The sequence below is a fragment of the Taudactylus pleione genome, unplaced genomic scaffold (genome assembly GCF_031769625.1).
Source record: "Taudactylus pleione unplaced genomic scaffold, aTauple2 ptg000188l, whole genome shotgun sequence".
Classification (NCBI taxonomy): domain Eukaryota; kingdom Metazoa; phylum Chordata; class Amphibia; order Anura; family Myobatrachidae; genus Taudactylus; species Taudactylus pleione.
Genome location: NW_028284590.1, coordinates 5,693,837 through 5,713,653, shown reverse-complemented (window position 1 = coordinate 5,713,653; position 19,817 = coordinate 5,693,837). Strand labels below are relative to the sequence as shown.

Genomic DNA, 19,817 nt, shown 5'->3' with positions numbered 1-19,817 from the left:
TTTGGTTGCTTTTGCAGTATGCTTCGGGTCATTGTTCATCTGCACTGTGAAGCGCCGTCCAATGAGTTCTGAAGCATTTGACTGATAATGATCATATAATATTGGCCGAAACACTTCAGAATTCATTCTGCTGCATTTGTCAGCAGTCACATCATCAATAAATACAAGGGAACCATTTCCATTGGCAGCCGTACATGCCCACGCCATGACACTACCACCACCATGCTTCACTGATGAGGTGGTATGTTTTGGATCATGAGCAGTTCCTTTCCTTCTCCATACTCTTCTCTTCCCATCACTCTGGTACAAGTTGATCTTTGTGTCATCTGTCCATAGGATGTTGTTCCAGAACTGTAATGGCTTTTTTAGATGTTGTTTGGCAAACTCTAATCTGGTCTTCCTGTTTTTGTGGCTCACCAATGGTTTACATCTTGTGGTGAACCCTCTATATTCACTCTTGTAAAGTCTTCTCTTGATTGTTGACTTTGACACCTATACACCTACCTCCTGGAGAGTGTTCTTGATTTGGCCAACTGTTGTGAAGGGGTTTTTCTTCACCAGGGAAATAATTCTTCTGTCATCCACCACAGTTGTTTTCCGTGGTCTTCCGGGTGTTTTGGTGTTGCTGAGCTCTCCGGTGCGTTCTTTCTTTTTAAGAATGTTCCAAACAGTTGATTTGGCCACACCTATTGTTTTTGCTATCTCTGTGATGGGTTTGTTTTGATTTTTCAGCCTAATGATGGCTTGCTTCACTGATGGTGACAGCTCTTTGGATCTCATATTCAGAGTCGACAGCAACTGATTCCAAATGCAAATGTCACATCTAGAATCAACTACAGACCTTTTACCTGCTTAATTGATAATGAAATAACGAGGGAATAGCTCACACCTGTCCATGAAATAGCTACACCGTTCACCTGATTTGGATGTAATTGCCCTCAAATTAAATCTGAAAGTCTGCAGTTAAAGCACATCTTGTTTGTTTCATTTCAAAGCCACTGTGGTGGTGAATAGAGGCCAAAATATGAAAATTCTGTCAATGTTCCAATATTTATGCACCTGACTGTATATCTGAAACAGGTTTCTAAACCGGTCACCATCACTGTTTGCTTAGGTTATAATCGGAAGTGGCCAAACAGTCGATCGTGGACATGCGACCAGTCGATCGCGTTGGCCTGCCCAGCAGCATCCAATAAGAATCAGTGTGACTCTTATTGACTGCTGCGCTGAAATTTCCGGTGGGGTGCTGCACCGCGGCTGGCTTAGTCTTCCCAGTCAAGTGCGATTCTCTAGCCAATAGGAATCAATGTGATCCCTTTTGACTGCTGGGGTCATGTGGCTCAGTGCCAGCCAATAAGATTCTTATTGGCTAAAGCTGTCAGATGGCACTGTCTATATTGCGCCTGCGTCAGAGTTATTGACCGCCATTTACTGGTAACGCTGAAAGGGAGCAGATGAGAGCTCTCAGTTTGGCGCCTTCTTTATGGGGGAAAAAATTAATTCTGTGGGCTAGAGTGAACAGCAGCCGCAGAAATACTGTGCTTGCTGTAAAATAAAAACTCCACTGTGTCCTATTTTATAAAGCAGCACTAAATTAATTGTGTTGAGGCAGGTGTACATCTATTTACAAAATGCCTCATAGCCCCCTAAAATGTATTCCACTATGATTCTTCTGTACTATGGTATACTAGGTCACAAAGATTTTTGTTATTCAGTGTAGATCACCAAGTCTGAAAGTCTGGCCATTCCTGGTTTAAATGTTGTCTGGTCTTGCAAGTTGTTTTTTTGTATATTTTTTTTTTTAACCTGTAACAGAACAATGCAGTATTTTTAGAAACCAAGCATCTTATTTTTCTTACTGTGTGTAATCTTTGTTTGATGTCTAGGTCTATGAGATCTGCGCTGGGACATAGAATACTCATGTGCAGTTGGTTCCTGCAGACAAGATGAACCGTAATAACCTGTTTGGGGAGCAGCAGACCTCCGGATCCAATAACCAAAACAGCGTTTTGTTTGGACACACCTCTTTATTTGGCCAGGCTGCAGCTGATAATCCTGCTCCTACATTTGGACAGGCTCCTATTGGCCAGTCTCCTCCAATGTTTGGACAACTCGGTAGCCAATCTGCTTCTGTCTTTGGACAAACCACTTCAGCACAGTCTGCTCCTGCATTTGGACAAGCTTCTACAGGACTCTCTGCATTTGTACAGACATCTACTGGGTTGTCTGCTCCAAAATTTGGACAGGCCTCTGCTGGGCAGTCCAGCACCATATTTGGACAAGCGGCTCCTGGACAGTCTGCTCCTATGTTTGGACAGACCTCTGCTGGGCAGTCTGGTTCTATATTTGGACAGTCTGCTGCTGGACAGTCTGCTCCTATGTTTGGGCAGGCCTCTGCTGGACAGTCTGCTCATCCAACATTTGGACAGGCCCCTGCTGTACAGTCCGCTTCTATATTTGGACAGACCTCTGTTGGACAGTCTGCTCATCCTGCATTTGGACAGGACTCTGCTGGACGGACCTCTCTTATGTTTGGGCAGGCCAGTTCTGGGCAGCCTGCCCCAGCATTTGGGCAGGCCAGTTCTGGGCAGCCCCCCCCAGCATTTGGGCAGGCCACGCCTGGGCAGCCCCCCCCAGCATTTGGGCAGGCCACGCCTGGGCAGCCCCCCCCAGCATTTGGGCAGGCCACGCCTGGGCAGCCCGCCCCAGCATTTGGGCAGGGCACGCCTGGGCAGCCCGCCCCAGCATTTGGGCAGGGCACGCCTGGGCAGCCCGCCCCAGCATTTGGGCAGGGCACGCCTGGGCAGCCCGCCCCAGCATTTGGGCAGGGCACGCCTGGGCAGCCCGCCCCAGCATTTGGGCAGTCTGCTTTTGGACAGGCACCTTCGGGTCAAACAGCTCCAGTTTTCGGGCTTGGAATTACTGGGGAGTCTTCTTCCCTTTTTGGAAAGTCAACCATTACCCAGTCATTACCAAGTGCTGCTGTATTTGGACAGACTTCTGCTGTGCAGACTAGTTCCACTTTTGGACAAGGCAATACCAGTCAAGCATCTATCTTTGGACTGACTGCTACTAGCCAGTCTGCATCCCCCTTTGTACAAACGCTATCTAGTCAATCTACTTCTCTCTTTGCCCAGGTCACTACTAACCAACCTGCTTCTATATTTGCACAGACTACTACTACCCCATCTGCACCCCCGTTTGGAAGCAATACCGCAATATTTGGTCAGGCAGCTACTGGCTCATCTGTATTTGAACAGTCCGCATCTAGACAGACTGAAGGAGAGTTGAGTCAGAGTACACTTTTTGGACAGCCAGTTTCTGGAAATAGCTCTGCTTTTGGTCAACCAGTTTCAGGCCAGGCTACATTGTTTGGTCAGAGTACAGCTGGACAAAGTTTTGGTCAGGCAGCCTCTACACAATCTGGCCAAGCAAGTATTGGTCAGAGTAGTTTTAGTGCATCTGGCTTCCAATCTACATTTGGGAAACAAAGTACCAGGCAGGAATCCAGTAATGTTCCTGAATTTGGACAGCACAACTCTGCACAACCACCTTCATATGCTCAGGCCACATCCATACAGACATCGACTTTTGGAATTGCATCAACTGCACAGTCTGGCCATTCAGGGAAGACCAATGTTTTTGGGGACACAGCTGATACTACGTCAAGCACTTCCACCTCTGGTCAGACTATAAATGTAGGTCAAGCATTTGGAGCCACCACACAAATGAGTGCCGGTTCTACTATACCAGACTCCAGGTCATCCAGCAGCATGGCATCTACGCCATTTTCACATTTATCTAGTATGTCTTCTGCAAGTTCGGATCTCCGTTTTAAACCTCCTGCTAACACAACTTTCAAGCCGATCTTTACTGGGACAAGTAAACCCAATCAGATGGCCACTTCTTTTACCATATCATCTCAAGCAAAGAGTGAGGTAACGGAGCAACCCATGTTCGGAACTCCAGCTGCATCTTCTGCATCAGGGGAGAGACAGAGTAGCAGTTTTCACTCTTTTTCTTCTGACAAGAGAAGCAATGATGAAACTGGGACTTCCAGGCCTCCATTTGCAAGTGCTGATAGTAGTTTTAGTAGTGTTGCAGAAGATCCCAGAAGAGAAGAAGTCCTGAAAGGAGGAAAAAGAAAAGAAGACCAAGGTCGCTCGGTTGATTCTTCTCCAAATCCACGTAGGGATCACGCTCTAGTGAAAAGATCAAGGAGAATAAATCGAGATCTAACCGGAGGTGCTAACCTTTTGGTGAGGAGCTTATATGATGTTGTTAAAAGCCAAATGAAAACTCAACACAGCAAAAGTCCCAAAAAGGAAGAGGAAACTCTTTCTCCACTTACTAAACCAGATTCTTCAACACCAAGTCATTTAGTGGGAAGAAGTCATTCTCTAGCCGGATCTGGCCAAACCGGACCAGTAAAAACTACCTCGGGAGCTGTAGGCAGTCAGTTGACCTTTAGTAAGACCCAAACTCCAGCTACAACAACCCAAACAGCTAGTAGAATGGTTTCAGTGGCAGGAACGAGCCACCAAGCACCTGGCAGAGACTACTCTACAGCTGGGCTGACTCCGCTAATGTCCATCAGAGTTCAGCCTTTTCTAGAGGAGGGGGAGCTGCCTGAAGAAATTGAAGGTATTTTCACAAAATATTTTACATTATCTTGATTTATTTTTAAGTACTTATTATCCTGGCAGAAGTTAAAAGCCAGATTTTAGTTTTTATAACCGTAAACAAAGAGAAGGAAACGCAGAGGATGGGAATGGATGGCATTGCAAATGGCATAGCATGAATTGGTGTTGTGCCAAGTGGTGTAATCCAAAAACAAAAACTTTTGATAATAAATATAATTAATAAATAACACTCTGCGATTACGCACGCAGTTCTGCTGCGAAAATATGCTAATGTTTGCAACTGCTCAGCCAGCATAGACGCCCACTACTGCTTTCTCACATCCGTGAGACATCGCAATCCTGTGTATACATCGGTAACATCGGACGCTCATGCAGAATTACAGCAGGCCTGACCTGTTCCATAAATCGTAAGTCTCGTCGCACGCAATGAGTACTCAAGCTACGAATGCCGTCGCAGTGGCTAATCTATGCACGCCCAGGAAATGTCGTTCAAACGGATAGTCACGCCTGCGTTTCTGCAACCACTCCACCATCACCACCCCCCAAACGCTGACGTCCCGTCACACGCTCTGCGATGGCTTTGTATCTGCGTACGTGATCGCAGTGCGAACGCAATCCTGGCCTGTGCACTGCGGTGCATACACGTACGCAGTACGCACCGTCGGCCGATCTGTGTACGCCGTTGCAATTTGCGATCCGTAATAAGTGAACCCCTATATCTAGTGACCATCACTCCCAAATTGGATTGCGCTAACACGTTTCATGTGGACTATACAGCAAAACACTTTTGTATTGATATTTTCATTTCTTCAATGTAAATATAAGCAGCCAATACTCCAAGTAAAATGGCAAATGATGAAATATTGAAATAAAACAACTAGATTCCCGTCTGGGGTGTACATAGTACCTGTCCAGGTTTAGTAATATAAAAAGTGTGGTTATACAAAGACTTTATTAGAGAAGTTTCTCAAAATTCTTCCACCCCACTGTACTGTGAGACCTAGGGTCCTCCTACTGACTCATTTTAGTAATGTGTCCTTATCAAGGACGTGGGTAATTGGTTATTTCCTTGCTATATAAATCTCTTCTGAACAATCGATGGTCCTATTCAGTTAAGATTGTATTTAGGTATATGCATTTATACCTCAAGCTTACTGCGCTCAGGAATACATGAAATATCATGTATTAATACTTAGAAGACAAATCTAAAAAAAACAATAGCTTTGTCCGAGAAATCAAACTTATTTGCAGCCTTTCAAGTTGCATCTCGCAATTTATAATCTCCCTTTGCTCAGTCCTCGTTTTCAGATCTCTGAAAATAGAGAACTGCGGAATTGGCTCAGGACGACACAAAATCTAAATCTATTAAACAAAATATAAAAAGATTAAAAGCTTTTTGCTTTACTTTAATGTTATGCATTCAAATCTCAATTTCTGCTTTCAACCACTATGTTGAATGTTTCTTCTTTTTAGAAGTAAATAAGATAGTGGGACTTGTATTCAGCAATTTTATTATACATGTTCCTGTAATCCTGCTTAAGGGGTTAAAATATGATGATATTGGGGGATTGGGACTGATGTAGATTTGGTTTGTATATATTCTATTACACTGAATTGTTTAAATCCAATCCATGCTAAGATTCTGCCACATAAATGTTTTTTATTCTGGTGAAAAAATTTTTATTGGACTTTTGAATTGTTATAAGTTTTATATAAACTGGTTTGGCTGTTCAGAAAATAACTGTTACATAATACTGTGTAAAGAAGGCACCCACCATTAAACTGTTAAACCGTTTCAGTTTCTCTATCTGGGGTGTAGAGGGCATTGTGAGGAGCTTGTACATTAAATCGAACTTGGGGGAAGCTAAACCCTCCCCCTCTGCATCCCATCAGCTTCCCTCAGCCAATCTGAATCCATTTGAAACTTAAAGCCCAAATGAGAGCCTAAACAAATGCATAACAAGAGGGTGGGAGCGCAGTTCCCCCAGATGGAGGAAGCAAAATACATTTCTACTTCAGGGTCCATAGGGGGTCCACAGGGTTGACCTTGGGGATATAGCTGGATCAGGATCCATGGGCACCACACAGTTAAGCTTTTAGCTCCCAGGATGCACTTGGGTCCTCCTCTATACCCCGCCCCCGAGCCACAGGCACCTCAGTGTAAGCTGGTGCCCGGCCGGAGTCGGTCACCGCACAGGGGGGCTGCAGGAGCAGCCCCCAGAAGCTTTTTATTTTCTAATAGATTTTATTTATTTTAGTTTCTCTTTTTACTACAGACGGCAGCGAAGGGCTGTCTGTACAGACGCCCACGTGCCGCTCTGATCCCCGACTGGCGCCGCGACGCCAGTACTGATCTGGGGATCGCGGCGGGAGGACAGAGTCCGTACTAGCCGGACTCTGTCTACCTCCCAGGACTGCTGCCGGAGTCGCCGGGGATTCAGGTAGGCCGCGCGTCGCTGGCTAGCGGCGGCGCGCGGAATACCTTAAAAGCAGTCCTTTAGCCTCCGGTCCTGGGGACAGACCGGAGGCTGCTGGCAGTGGCGGCGGGCCCCCCCATAACCCGTGGGACCACTAGACCACCAGGGATAACCGGCAAGCGGGAAGCCAGCATCCCTGGGGTTATGGCCAGCCAGGGGAGGAAGCCTTCCCTGTTCAGCGGCTCCTCCCCTCAGCTCAGCGCGCTTTTCAGCCTGCATGTCTAGCGTCCCTGAGCTGCAGTTCACTCGGCCACTCCTCCTCTGAGGTCTCTGGCGGCCATTTTTTTCTACATGTGGCAGCGCAGATCCCTCAGGGAGCACGCGGACCGGTCCCCCTGTGTACCTCTCCCCTGTTAGGACGGCGTACACAGCACTATAGCCCTCCCAGACACTGAATCTGGGCGGTTGAGTGTAGTGTAAAGGTGCAGTGAGTATATCTTCCTGCATGGTATGTGACTTTTGCTAGTGCTGCTGTCTGTATTTTTCTCTTATTACTGTCAGCTTATATCTATCTCTTTCCTTCTTCCTTAGCCCTACAGGTGTGGAGGAGGGGCTTTTCTACTAACCTCACATATATAAATCAAGTATTTGTGAGGTCTGTCACATACAGTTGTGTGCTACACAGTGCCATATTCAGGACTGTTGTTCAGCACACAGGGAAGTGCAGTTCTTTTTTCCTCTATTGCCATATATATTTTGTCTGTACATTATATTTGGTTATGTCTGAGGGTGAAGTTGAGCACTCCGGGACTCCAGTGTTGTTTTCCTGCAGGCGCTGCTCTGCGGGATCACATAGGGAAGAGGCATCTCTGGATGGCCTTGATGAGCGGTGTCAGTTGACTCCTGGTCAATCCAGACCCCCTATGACACAGGAGCCACCATGGGCTATGTTTTCACAGGTGCTGGTGTCTCTGGCGGACCGCCTTGCGGCTCCGTCTGCTGTCCCTACGAGGACTCTGTCCCAGCCTACCATTTCCCATTACCAGTGTACCCCGCAATTATTGCAGAGTTCCTCTGGGTCACAGACTGTGGACCCTTATTCAGGATTGCCTATCTATTTTCAGGCCACTCCTGCTACACAACAGTCTGTGGTGCCTTTCCAGACCAATGTGGCAGCTCCTCCACCATGGGTGGACGTGCTCTCCAGTTCAGTCCAGAGTCTGGCAGCTGCATCTTCGACTTTTCAGTCGATGCTGCACAATGACAGGTCTGCAGGGGCGTCTAAGCGTGCACATAAGTTGCATGCGGCGCAGATTTCGGACACTGAGGGGTCCTCAGATGAGGGCGATGTCCAGGACGACTCCGATTCGTACACCTCGGCTCAGGAGTTGGAATCTCGGTCGTCTATTAATGTACGAGCTCTGGTTAGGGCGGTGCGTGCCATTCTCCTAATAGAGGATGAGGCACCTGATCCTAAGTAGAAATTCCCTAGTTTAAAAAAAAAAAAAAAAACTAAGGTGACTTCGGCGGTATTCCCCCTATCTGATCAATTAACGGATCATATGGCGGTGGCTTGGCAGACACCCAGTAAGAGATTTGTGCCTCAAAAGAGGTTGGCTTCCAATTATCCATTCCCGGAGGCGCATTGTAGGAAGTGGGTAGCTCCACCGGCGGTGGATTCCCATGTCACACGCCTTATTAAGAGTGCTACGCTGCCAATACCGTCAGTTTCCTCGTTAAAGGATCCCACGGACAGAAAGGTTGAGGCTTGCCTTAAGTCTATTTATTCCCTCTCGGGAGCAATTGCTCGCCCGTCCATGGCCATTTCCTGGTGGCTAAGGCCATTAGGGTTGGGCCAATGCCTTAGGGGACACTTTTCCTGAGGATACTCAGGAAGTCCAGAGGGCATTACTAGGACAGATGAGTGATGCGGCTTCTTATATTGGAGAAGCTTCCTTGGACGCTAGTCTGCTAACCTCTAGGGTGTCGGCTGTGCATGCCCGCCGCTCCTTATGGCTGAGGTCCTGGAGAGCAGACGCTGATTCAAACAAGGGCCTGGAGGCCTTACCTTTTAATGGGGAATTACTTTTTGGTCCAGACTTGGATAGGATCTAGGTCCAAGAAACAAGCTTAGAGTGCCAGGCGTCCCTCTTCCAAACAGGAAGATAAGCCTTCCGCCTGATGGGACGGGCCTCCCTCTGGGGGATCCCAGAGGGGAGGCCGACTTCTTCATTTCGCCCAGAGCTGGTTCAATACCACCACCGATGCCTGGGTGCGAGAAGTGGTCTCCCAGGGGTACGCCCTGTCTTTTCGGCGCAGACCGCCTCACTAGTTTTTCTGCATGAGTCCTTCTCAGGACATAGCCAAGGCTATGCTGATCAGGGAAGCTATAGACTCCTTGCTGACTGCAGGGGTCATTGTACCTGTTCCACAATCTCAGCATGGGATGGGGTACTATTCTGCTGTTTCTGGTACAGAAACCCAATGGCTCCCATCGACCCGTTCTAAATTTAAAGTCTTTGAACAGGTTTCTCAGGATTCCCAGGTTCAGAATGGAAACCTTGTGTTCCATAATTCTGGCTATGGAACCAGGGGATTACATGGTCTCCCTGGATATCCAGGACGCTTACCTCCATGTGCCGATAGCAACGTCACATCAGAGGTGTCTGCGGTTCGCTCTGTTGCACCGTCACTACCAGTTCCGGGCTCTCCACAGCGCCGAGGGTGTTCACCAAGGTGATGGCAGTTATGGCTGCCCACCTTCGGAACCAGGGGGTACGGTTGTTAGCGTATCTGGACGACCTATTGCTGGCAAGCTCTCCGGAGGTTCTGCTGCAACATCTCCAACTGACGGTGGCTTGTCTGCAGATGCACGGGTGGTTAATAAATTGGAGGAAGTCATCCCTGATCCCATCTCAGCAGATGGTCCATCTGGGGGCCCTCCTAGACTCTCATCAGCAGCGGATCTTTCTAACTCCAGAAAAGGTATCTTCCCTACAGTTGCGGATACGCAGTTGCCTGGATTGTGCCAGTCTTTCGGTACACTCGGCAATGAGAGTGCTGGGTTCCAGGGTGTCGGCATTCGATATGGTGGAATTTGCCCAGTTTCACTCCAGGCCTCTGCAGAGGCTGATTCTAGCAAACTGGAATGGGTTGCCTCACCGGATCCGGTCACAGACCCTGGTGCTATCTCCGGATGTACGACAGTCCCTGAATTGGTGGCTTTAAACAGCTCACCTCCTCGAGGTTCGCCCCTTTTGGATCCCGGACTGGGTTCGGCTCACGACAGATGCCAGTCTTCGGGGTTGGGGGGCGGTGACAGGCTCCTTGTCACTTCAGGGTCGTTGGACAGCGGAGGAAGCGGCTCTCCCCATCAATGTTCTGGAACTAAGAGCCGTGTACAGGGCTCTGCAGTCGGCTGGCACCACTCTTCACGGAAGGGCGGTGCAAGTGCAGTCAGACAACGCCACCACGGTGGCGTACATCAATCACCAGGGAGGAACTCGCAGCCGGGCTGCGATGGCAGAAGTGTCTCACATCCTAACCTGGGCGGAGTGCCACTTTCCAGCGATCTCTGCAGTCTTCATTCCCGGAATCCTCAATTGGGAGGCAGACTTCCTCAGCCGTTACGACGTGCATCCAGGGGAATGGTCGCTTCATCCAGAGGTATTCCAACTACTCATGGACAAGTAGGGACTGCCGGAGATGGACTTGATGGCCTCTTGTCACAATCACAAGTTGCCCGTGTACAGGTCAAGGACAAGGGACGACGGCGCCAGTCTGGTGGACGCTCTGTAGGTCAGATGGACGTTTCAGCTGGCATATCTGTTTCCTCCGATATCCCTTCTGCCTTGGGTCCTGCGCAAGTTCTAGCAGGACGGAGGCACTCTGGTACTGGTGGCCCCAGCGTGGCCAAGACGTCCGTGGTACTCCAACCTACAGAGTCTGTCCATCGACGTTCCGTACCTTCCTCCTCAGCGGCAGGACTTGTTGTCTCAGGGGCCCTACCTTTACCCGGATCTGGGTCGTCTGTCTTTGACGGCGTGGCTCTTGAGACGGCCGTCTTAAGGTCCCGGGGCTTTTCTAGTTCCGTTATTTCCACCATGCTGAGGGCACGCAAGCCTGCTTCTGCAAGGATTTACCATAGAGTGTGGCACACGTACTTTCAGTGGTGTGAGTCCAGAAACTTATGATCCTCAGGTATTCAGAGTTTCAAGGATTCTGGCTTTTCTTCAGTCGTGTTTGGACTTGGGTTTACGCCTTTCCTCTCTGAAGGTGCACTTGTCTGCTTTATCGGTTTGGTACCAACGTAGAATTGCTATGTTACCGGACGTACAGACTTTTTTTTCGGGGTGTTCTCAGGATTCTCCTGGCTATTGCTTCAGCAAGGAGGGTTTCCGAGTTGGGGGCACTTTCATGTAGTCCCCCCTTCTTAATTATTTTCTACAGGACAGAGCAGGGCTTCGCACTCGTCCTGAGTGTTTACCTAAGGTTGTCTCTAAGTTCCATATCAATCAGGAACTGGTGGTCCCAGCCTTTCAGTCCCCTGATCTTACAGCAGGGGAGACTTCGTTGGACATTGTCCGTGCTCTCAGAGTTTGTTGATCGGACTGCTTCTGTTCGAAAGTCCGACTCCTTGTTTGTCCTCTTTGGTTTTCATAAGAGGGGTTGGCCTGCCAACAACCAGACTTTGGCCCGTTGGTTTTGTTCTGTTATTAGGGAGGCTTAGATACGAGAGCATTTACCTGTTCCAGCCTCTGTTAAGGCTCTTTCCACTCGTTCTGTGGGCCCTTCTTGGGCTGCTAAACGTGGTGCCTCAGCTGTTCAGCTGTGTAAGGCAGCCACTTGGTCTTCGGTTCAAACGTTTCTAAGATTTTATGCGTTTGACACCTTTGCCTCTCAGGATGCATCCTTCGGGCGCAGGATTCTCCTTTCTGCACAGGAGCGTCCCCGCCCTTAGTTGAACTGCTTTGGGACATCCCCAAGGTCAACCCTGTGGACCCCCTATGGACCCTGAAGTAGAAAACAAGAGATATGGTAAGAACTGACCTTTGTTATCTCTGTTTCTACGAAGTCCATAGGGTCCACAGGGCGCCCGCCCTGACGCACCTAGCTTCTAATGGGCTGTGTTGCTGGTCACCGGTATTTCCGTCTCCTTTTTCTGTGAGTATGGTTTCTTGTGTGTTCCAGTCTTCCTTCTCTCTGTTCCATATTCTCCTCCGGCCTAGGCTGCTTACCAACTGAGGTGCCTGTGGCTCGGGGGCGGGGTATAGAGGAGGACCCAAGTGCATCCTGGGAGCTAAAAGCTTAACTGTGTGGTGCCCATGGATCCTGATCCAGCTATATCCCCAAGGTCAACCCTGTGGACCCTATGGACTTCGTAGAAACAGAGATAACAAAGGTAAGTTCTTACCATATCTCTTGTTTTAACGTTGAGTACCAAAAATCCTCTTTCTCCGTCCTCAGATCAGGGGGACACTGCCAACATTGGGGACGTTTCATTGCTGCCCCTAGGAAAGGGTATGCTCAGCCAATGCGATGCGCTAAACTTTTTGCCCTAAACTGGTGTGTCTAGCTGCAAACACATTGAACTTGTATAAGTAGGAATGGAGGACAGGGTGACCGCCTTGCACGACTGCTCCTCTTAAGCACCGTGGCAATCACCGATCAAGTAGCATGAGCCGAAATACACGCGGGAACAGAAACTGTTCCGTAACGTGTGTCTGAGTAGTAGCCGTGATTCACCTGACCACCGTTTGTTTCGTTGCTGGCCAACAATGTTTGTGCGCATCATACAAGATGAGCAGACTGCCTGTCAGTATTATGACTCTGATCTATCCACATGGTTCCCGAAGACCCTAACCACATCCAGTAGTGATGGATTATTCTCACTACCCGAAGCCGAATCGTGGTGCAATGCCAGAATAAAAATATCCTGCCTTTAAGTGAAACCTGAACACCACCTTCAGCTGAAAAAAGGGACCCGTTTGCAGGATAGCTCAATCGTGATGGAATACCAAATACAGAATCTACTTAAGTATGAGGCCATTTTAGACACTCTTCTAGAAGAAGACATACCCAACAGAAAAAACACCTTCAGGGTAAAGTACTTGAAGCCCACCAAATGAAGTGGCTCACTGGGTGGCATCTGCAATGTATAGAGAACCAATATAAGGTCACAAAGCACAGTTGGCTGAACATAAGGCGGTTGGACTTGGAAAACACCCTGCAGAAAGGTTTGATTTTCTGGAATGGAAGCCAATTTGTTTTAAAAAAGACGGAGAAATCCAAAACGTGCACCTTTAAGGGAGGCAAGTTGTAAACCACTTTCCGAGCCATCCAGCAGAAATGACAAGAGGCGAGTCATCTTGAAAACCAAAGTGTGTACCATTTACCACTCACACCAAGAAATGTATATCTTCCAAACTCTGTGGTAGTTTTAGAAGATGAACGATTCCTATCCTTGATCATTCTTTGGGTGACCTGGGAAGAAAACACCATGGCTCGGAGGATCTTTGCTTCAACAGCCAAGCTGTTAAAGGCAAACAAGCTAAGTCAGACTAGAAGAGACCTTGACTTAGCAAGTCTACCCAATCAGGCATTCTCCAGAGATTCTGCCACCAGCAGAGGAGTGTCTGCATAATAAAACAGTTATGGCAAGTCCAGTGATCTTCTCTGCCTTGACCTTTTTAAGGGCACATGAAATCATAGAAATCGGTGGGAAAAATTAGAGACAGGCCTAGGAGCTGTCATGACATCCTTTAGGACTGCCTGAGGAACCCTAGTTCTTGCCCTGTATAGTGGTTCAGCCTAGGGGCCATCTGGTCTACCTCTGCCAGGCAAACCCAAATGCTCTACCAGCCAAACATCTCAGCCGCCATCACCCCAATGCTCTACCAGTTGGCCGATTTATCTCAGTCCCCTACCTGTTTATTACTTTCTGGGATGAACAGGATGGAGGTTGAGAGTCTGCTTCCCAGTTTTGGTTGTCTCTGACCTAGCCAATGAGGTTCCTGGTGCTCCCTTGATGGTTTATATACTCTATAGCCGCAGAATTATTGGACTGGATCCGAATGGGCCTGCCCTGAAGGAGGGCTGACACTGGAATAGAGCCTTCAGCACAGCCTGTAGCTCGAACATTTATCGGAAGAAAAGCTTTATCCTGCGACCAGTGCCTGTAGATGAAGACCTAATGCCACTGCTCCCCAATCCTGGAGACTGGCATCTGTTATTGTGATTATGGTCCTTCAGAGAAGAGAATGGCAAATTGCCAGAAACAGATGGAAAAAACTGACTAGTGAGGGTCGGCCTCTGACCAAGATGCAGGAGTTACGTCTGAAGGGTCTGCATATGAAAGCGGACAGATGGGAGCACTGACACCTGATGCAATATGGCCAAAATGTTGTCCTCTGTCAAAGAGGACCTGGAATAATCTGGTGTCGAAGGGGAGTCCCGGGAACTTGAGATGCTGCAAAGGTACCAGTTGAGACCTGGGGCAATTTTTTACTCATCCATGCCCTCAAGATTGTCAAATGGAGATCAGACTGGAAAAATGCCTCTGGCTTTTACTGACTTTATAAGCAGGTTGTCAAGGTACCACCTTGGGATAACCACCCCCTTCGACCGCAAAAATGCAGCCATCACTGCCATGATCTTCATGAAGATCTGCGGTGCCGTAACTAGGCCAAACAGATCTGCTCGGAACTGGAAATGAGCCTTGCCCACAGCAAATCTGAGTAGGCAGTGGTGCTCCTCCCCTATTGGGACATGCGAATATGCATTCTTGATGATTAAGGAAATTAGAAATCTATGGCATGATTCACGGAGTGGAGAGACTCCACCTAGAACATAGCGACATACGTATGTAGTATTTTAGATTTAAGAGTTGAACAGCTGCTTTTTGAATTTGGAGTGAAAACAAATTCCTTCCTGGGCATACAGGATAGGGATGATGACTTCTGACCACAGTAACGAATGGGCACCTTACAAGGCCAAGTGTTTAACCTCATCCTTTGGAAGAGGTGCGGCAATAATATATTGGGTAGGAGGTCCAGCGCGAGATCTATAATATAGCCCCTTTCCCCGGACTCAGCGACGGGAACGGTGGCGAGTGGCAGTAATCAAAGTGTAGGAGACCAGTCATCCCTGCGTTGAAAGCTGTTGACTTCCTGCCTTCCCACTACCTGCAGCTAACAATGTTTTTATCAAAATATGACTAAAATCCCCATGCTTTTATTTGCTGGAAACACACAGATTTGTAGTACGGTCATTCTGTTTTGTATACATATGACATTAATATTGTCACGCAGCTGGTACCATGTGCAATATGGGTAAACATTTTGTCTAGTGCAATCATGGCTGTTTTTGATAATGCCTATTTGGGTGTGGCTCGCTCCTCTGTACCTGAGAGATGAGTGCATTTAAGTGCAACTTAATGTTGTGTTGGTCATATATGCTAGCTTAGGGACTTGCAGAGATTTAGGGTTGCTTAATGTTGATGAGCTGCAAGCTTAAATGCTTTGATGAAAATATGAATAAAATCCCCATGCTTTTATTTACTAGAGATACGGATTTGCGGTATATTATTGTTAGCGTTGATAGCAAAAGTCTTTCTATTTTGTAATAAAGTTGGTGCCTGCTTCTATGGTACATAAGAGAAGTGAAACTGGATTCCGATTGGCTGGGAGGGCTTAGCTTAAACCAAGTTCAGTTTACTGCACCAGCCCCTCACAGCATCTTGTGCACTTCAAGGTTGGCAGTGTCCCCCCACATCAGTGGACAGAGATATATGGCAGTTTATTGCTTAGTCAATCATTTGAGTATATATACCTGTTTGCAGAAATATTTTAACATTAAGTGAATTGCCAATATTTTCTTATTAAACTAAAACCGTTTATACAGAAACTTAATTTCTGTATAATTTAACATAAGGTCAATATTGGATATTGGCTCGTATTATAGAGCATCCTAATTTAGGTTGCGTACAAATGCATTTTTTTTTTTTGTGTATTCTGTTTATTAAAGGTTCTAAATGAACATATATACAAGGGTAGTATAATACAAATACATCCATATCAGGACATATATACAAATATTGGAGTACAAATGTCGTTTGAAGATGTGGAGTAGGAAAGCTATGAGATCTTTGCACAATAACTTTTCTTTTGTTCAGATACTTTGCCCACGAGCCCAGCGAGCAAGGAACAACACTCTGCTAACGTGGACCGCCCAGTACCTCCTAGTGAGCTGAACACGATCAGTGTGAAGAACATACCTCCAAGTATGAATCAGAGACAAATTTTGGAAAATTATTTCAAAAAGTTTGGCAGAATCAAACGTTTGTACTGCAGGCCAATGAGCAAGATGGCTATTATTCATTTCCATCACCATGTAAGTTAATAAGATATTATGTACCCTATTTACATTCTACATTGAAATCTAAAGTTGAGTACACACTGGAGCGATGTCATTCTGATTTGGCCAAACCAGAATGACAAGTTGTGCATATCGCGCAATGTGTATGCACGATATGTGCACTAGCGCAGTCGCATGCCACACATCAAACCTGACGATATCGTGTGCTGCGCCATTCAGTGTAATGAAGGACCGGAACGTGTGATCGTTCTGTCGTTCATTTCATCATTCTGATATGTACCCAGGATCTGATATGTCGGCTCGTGTGTAACCAGCTTAAGTGTCTGCCATATTGAAGTTTCATTTGTTCACATTTGCATACCTCCCAGAGGTCCCAAATTGCGAAGAAAGGTTTTTTTTTTTGTTTTGTTTTGTTTTTTTTTTTTTTTTAGATTACAGATGCACTCACACATTATTAAATGTAAGAATCATCAAGCACCTCGCAAAGTTTAGCAGCTCAACAGTATAAAGACAAATTGCACAGCAGACTATTGGCATTATGTAATAGCTTGCTAGACGCAGGCATGGGTGAAATTCCTGCAAGTCTGTCCGTATTTTTAAAGTGGCAATCATTTGAACCGCAAAGCCAGGTTGTTTTTGCCTTTTAAATTGACGCTTTAAAAGTATCCTACCTGTGTCTGCATCTCACAGGCAATTATATAAAGCCCAATGTCTTTATCATTCCAAATTTGTTGAGATCCTCTACACCATATGTGGGCAATAAATGGCCCCCAAAACTACACATACCACAGTTTTGCTATTTGGCCATGCTAAAACTGTCAGGTGATGCTGGGATGTGTAGTTCAACAGCAGCTGGAGGGCCATTTGTTGCCCATCGCTGTTCTACACCCACCACATTGACTGTTCTCATTGGACAAAGTTTCTTCCTCATAACCATAGGGGACACAGGGACAATGCTGGGGTATAGGGCTGTGCAGACAATTGGGCACCAAACAGTTAATCTTTTCTGACATCAGGGCAGCCCAGCCTTCTTCTCTCCTCTACCCCAGCCCCAGCAGGCCAGTTCTAGTTTGGTGCCAGCAGGAGCCAGGCACAATGAAACGGGGCTGTCTGTGCAGCCTCAAATCCTTTTTTTTCATTTATTTTAATTTTAAGTGGACAGCGCAGTGTGTCCTATAGGATGCTCAGCGCTCCCGCTCCACCAGCGCCGGTGGCCGTAACTCTGGCGACCGGGTCAGCAACCTCGGCAGGGTGCTCCACAGGCACAAAGGGCCGCAGCTGGACGCCAGGGGAGAACAGGTAAAGCGGCTCCCTGCTTGCAAGTGGGGGGGCTGGGCTGCCCGTACCCTGCCAGACCACCAGGGCATAAGCGGTAACGGGCCACTGCATAGCGGCGGTCATTTGCCCTGGGGGGGTTCCATGTCAGAAGGGAATGGTGGCCTCTCTCCGTTAGCTCCTCCTCCGGCCCCTGGTATGTTCCCTTGGAGGCTTCCCGCCAGTGGGTTGTTCCTTCTCCTCTCCTTCCTACAAAGACGCTGAGTGGCCATTTTCAGTGCATCAGCCGGCTGCAGCTAAATCTCTGGAGAGCTGGGCTTGGTCTCTCTGCATACCGACTGGGGCTTGGACTGTTGAGCACTCACTGCCCACTATAACTTTATTGCATTGAATGTACTGTGTGCTTGTTCTTTTTAGAAAGGTATTTTCTTTTCAATCCTTTTGCCTGTCATTTGTCTGTCCTGTTTAACACTGTTCAGTCTCTCTGGCAATTAACCCTTGTATTAACAGGCTGAGTGGTTCACTATGCCCTCCCCTTTAAAACTTGTGTGGCCTTATATTCATTGCACCTTTCCTTTGTTGCACACATCTGTTGCTACAACTTCGTGTGTGGGATCCAGTCTAGGATGGTTTCTGTCCCATCCACAGCCTCCATCCAGGAGCCGACTTGGGCTTCCTCCCTGTCACAGGTAGTGACGCAGCTTGTTGACAGTTTGACAACCCTCTCTCCGAGTGGGCCCCACCCTGCCGCCTTGCTATTGTCTCATCTGATGCCACCTGCTTTGTGACCACCATGGATGAGTTCCTTCTCCCAGTCAGTTCACGGTTTGGCGCAGGTGTCCGCCTGTTTCAAACAAATGCTGTATAAGGAACGTACTTCCAAACCCGGACCATCCCGGCGGGAAGGTACTACCCCTCGATCGACTTATGCTTCGGACTCATGGGTTTCCTCAGACCAGGAGGAGATCGGGTCCGTTAATTTAGATTGGGAGGCCTCCTCTGTCCAGGAGGAATCCTCATCTCATGTGGATGTAGCAGCCTTGATTGTTAAGTTAAGCTGGTTCTTCAAATTGAGGGTGAGGAGCTGCCCCTAGATCAAAGACTCCAGTTTTCAAGTGGCAAAAGCTGGTTCCGGTAGAAATCCAGTCAGAACAGCTGAAGTATCTCTTAGCGGAGGCTTGGACCATTCCTAATAGACTTTCAGGTCTCCAAGCGCATTGCAACCTTTTATCCGCTCCCTGCCGAGCAGCGACACAAATGAGTCTCCTCCCCGGTCAACGCGCATATTGCCTGCCTAGTTAAGAACTCTACCCTTCCTATCCCTAATACAGCTTCCCTTAAGGATCTGACGGATAGGAAGTTGGAAATCTTCGTTAAGGCTATTTATTCCCATGCAGGTGCTATTGCACGTCCAGCTATGGCCTCCGCTTGGGTGGCTAAGGCCATCGGCAGTTGGACGGACACCCTAGAAGAGGGCCTCTCCTTTGGTATTCCCGGGAACCAGTTATTGTCCCTAGTGGCGCATATTTAGGAGGTGGCTTCCTATGTGGATGAGGCGGCCCTTGACACAATTATCCTGAGCTCCAAAGTGTCAGCTTCCTCAGTCGCGGCTAGTATAGCCCTCTGGTTTCGTTCCTGGCACGCTGATTTAGATTCTAAAAAGGCTCTGGAGGCTCTTCCTCGCTCTGGGGACATTCTCTTTGGTCCGTTAGTGGACAAGGTTATTGCCACGGTGGCGGCATCCAAGATGGATTTTCTGCCTTCTGCGGCGGCCCCTAAGTCATGAGCATTTACTTTTTGCTTCTTTCGTTCGCAAGGAAAGGCGAGGAGCCAGTCTTTCTCCAGGTCCCAGGGTTCTTACTCCAAGGGCTCCAAGCCCCGAAGCAAACAGCCCTGGGCTTCCAGACGTTCCACCACCAAGCCTTCCAGCGGATCCAGGAAAAGCAAAAGCACTGCTTGGAAGTCTATTCACTCCCATTTGGCCTCCAAAGTAATTGTTCTGGTACCCCGGGCTCAGAGAGGCACGGGTTTCTATACCAACCTCTTCTTTGTTCAGAAGCTGAACAAATCTTTTCAGCCAATACTCAACCTGAAGGCTCTCAACCAC

The 19,817-nt window shown here is 47.7% G+C and overlaps 1 protein-coding gene across 3 annotated transcripts in view; it reads left to right on the top strand.

Annotated features, from left to right (window-relative positions):
* Positions 1 to 19,817, top strand: part of MCM3AP (minichromosome maintenance complex component 3 associated protein) — a 74,372-nt gene that overhangs the window by 3,692 nt on the left and 50,863 nt on the right. For all 3 annotated transcript variants that reach the window (XM_088476391.1, XM_088476389.1, XM_088476390.1), the window contains 2 exons: positions 1,887 to 4,644; positions 16,233 to 16,450. In XM_088476391.1, coding sequence (XP_088332517.1) covers positions 1,947 to 4,644; positions 16,233 to 16,450 — 2,916 coding nt within the window. In that variant the 5' untranslated portion in view covers positions 1,887 to 1,946. The remainder of the gene's footprint in view (positions 1 to 1,886; positions 4,645 to 16,232; positions 16,451 to 19,817) is intronic.